The 2,370-nt window shown below is 66.3% G+C and overlaps 1 protein-coding gene across 1 annotated transcript in view; it reads right to left on the bottom strand.

Annotated features, from left to right (window-relative positions):
• Nucleotides 1–6: 6 nt before the first annotated feature.
• The window catches only part of DEF8 (differentially expressed in FDCP 8 homolog (mouse)), a gene marked incomplete at its 5' end in the record, with an annotated part of 5,774 nt that continues 3,410 nt past the window's right edge, over nt 7–2,370 (bottom strand). Inside the window, 6 exons of the mRNA XM_014942157.1 lie at nt 7–553; nt 668–777; nt 922–1,062; nt 1,153–1,233; nt 1,640–1,753; nt 2,059–2,186. Of these exons, the coding sequence (XP_014797643.1) occupies nt 451–553; nt 668–777; nt 922–1,062; nt 1,153–1,233; nt 1,640–1,753; nt 2,059–2,186 (677 nt within the window). The remainder of the gene's footprint in view (nt 554–667; nt 778–921; nt 1,063–1,152; nt 1,234–1,639; nt 1,754–2,058; nt 2,187–2,370) is intronic.

Here is a 2,370-nt window from a genome sequence, read left to right as displayed (position 1 = left end):
CGGAGAACTGGGTGTTTTCCCCTAGAATCAGCAGCGTTATCCCAGTAGTGTGTGGGGGTGAGTGGGGGGGTGGCCTCATCCCCGGCTCCTGCCTCCCACCCTCCCGATACCCTCCCCAAATAGAGGGCGAGAGGCGTTTGGGGAGAGGGGGGGCTCCTCCACCCAGCCCCGGTGTGATCGCCCTCCAGCGTGCCCGGTGCCCTCGCCCGTGCCCCACGGATGCAGGCAGCAGAGCACCGCACCCCTGCCCATACCCCTGCCCCCCAGAGGCTGGGGTCCAGCACCGACCCCCCCCTCCCCGCCACGTCTGGTGTCCTCGCAGGCAGAGGACACCAACCCAGACCCCAAACGGCCACGGCGTTGCCCGTGTCCATCCCAGGGCCCCATGGCGGGGGTGTGTGTGTGGGGAGGGGCAGCCGTGGGGCTGGAGACCCCCCCACTTTCATCTCCTTAGGGGTCTGCCTCGGTGCCAGAGTCCTGGAAGAGGGATTGCTTGCGCAGGCTGAGCCGGGCGCACTTGGGGCAGGTGGTGGAGTTGTCGTAGTAGCAGTCCCTGCAGGGAGGGGATGACGGTGCTGGGTCACCCCCACTGGCCCCGGCACCAGCCGTGTCCCCCCACCCCGGTGCCACACCGGCGGAAGGTGGCGGTCCCCGGTGCGTGCCGTACCTGTGGAAGACGGCGGAGCAGTCGGTGCAGACGGAGGTGTGGCTGTCGAAGGGGAAGAGCACGTCGCCCTCTTTGCAGAGCTCGCAGACGAAGCCTTTCGCCTGGCAGCGCTGGGTTTGGGGGGAGAACGGGCAGAGGGTCCCCATGGTGCACGGTGGGGGGACCCTGACAGCACCCCCTGCCTTGAACGGCACTGGCCCCACAGGAGCCACACCATGGGTGATGGCTGAGCCTGCCCCACGGCACGAGCTCACCTCGCAGTCCAGCTTGATGTGCTTGGCGAAGAGGGTGTGGATCTCCGTCAGGGAGCAGCTCAGGCGCCCGGCTTCGATGTCGATCAGGTCCTGCAGCGAGTACATCTCGTCGTTCTCCACAAAGTGCTGCCGGTCCTGCAGCTGCAGGGGGACAGCCCGTCGTCACTGCCGTGCCCAGCCCCGGGGCCCCACGGTTCCCCCCCGAGCTTGGCCGCCTGCACGGGGCCTGACCTGCAGCAGCAGCCGTGCCTCCATCGCCTCCTTGCAGGTGATGAAGTAGGGCTTCATGAGCAGGATGTCCTGGCGCAGCTTCTGCAGGGGGACAGGATGGGACAGGAATATGATAGGAATGGGACCATGACAGATAAAAGGGTGGTGGCAGGAGCAGAATGGGGAGAGGGATGGGGATGAAATGGGTACGGTGTGGGAATGGGATGAGGATTGGGATGGGGACAGGTTGAGGACAGGATGGAGACAGGGATGTGACAAATACAAGGTCAGGCTGGGTCAAGTTCAGCCCCATAGTGTTTTGGGCATCCTGACCCCTACCCCTTCCCCTGCTCCCCCTTTATGGGACCCAGTGGGTGCTGCCGGGGTCCCCATCTCCCTCCCCGCTCGCCCCACACTCCCTCTACTACACTGTTCCCAGCCGCCCGCCCTGCCCAGGTGGGGTTCCCCCCTGCACGTGTGTGCCCCACCCACACACACACCCACTCACCCGGATCTCCACCAGCTCCTCCACGTAGTTGAAGAGCAGTGGGTTGATCTCCCGCAGCTTCAGCACGGGCCGCGACACCATCAGCGCCAGGTACCGCATGCTGCAGCGCGACACCTGCCAACCCACAGCCGTCACCCCGTGCCCGGGGATGCTGTCACCCGGTGGGCACTGGGCCGTCCCCACCGCCACAACCCTCTGGGGACCCTCAGCACCACTACCCTGGGACCCCACTGACAGGGACACAGCCCTGGGGTCAAGACACCCCCCACAAGTGATCTCCACCCAAGGATGCAGCCTCCAGGGACCCTCATGCCCAGGGACCCGGATCTCTAAGTGACCTCTGCCCACCAACACAGCCTCCCCAGGTGACCCCCCAGGATCCTGGGTGCCCCCAAGCCCCTGCTCTGCTCCAGAGGCACCTTGCGGGGCTCGAAGTCCCAGTTGTGGATGGCACGGGCGGGCACGACGGCCAGGTCATTCCAGTGGCAGCTGCTGCAGTAGTAGAGGCCGGTGTAGTCGCACTGCCGGGCCTCGCTGGGCACCCCCCCTGCCATGGCACACGCGTTGGCACACACGTTGGCACACGTACCGGCACCAGCTCCACATGCACCACACCCTGCTCACCCCACGCCATGTACCCCCCATGGCATGTGCAGCAGCACCCAGGGACACAGCAGGGCCCCAACGTCACCTTCCCATGCACTGTGCCCCCCTAGTCCCCTGCAGTCCTG

Source organism: Calidris pugnax, unplaced genomic scaffold (genome assembly GCF_001431845.1).
Source record: "Calidris pugnax isolate Ruff unplaced genomic scaffold, ASM143184v1 scaffold28, whole genome shotgun sequence".
NCBI classification, from domain to species: domain Eukaryota; kingdom Metazoa; phylum Chordata; class Aves; order Charadriiformes; family Scolopacidae; genus Calidris; species Calidris pugnax.
Note: the sequence above shows the minus strand (reverse complement) of the source record. Positions and strands in the feature narration are given on the sequence as shown.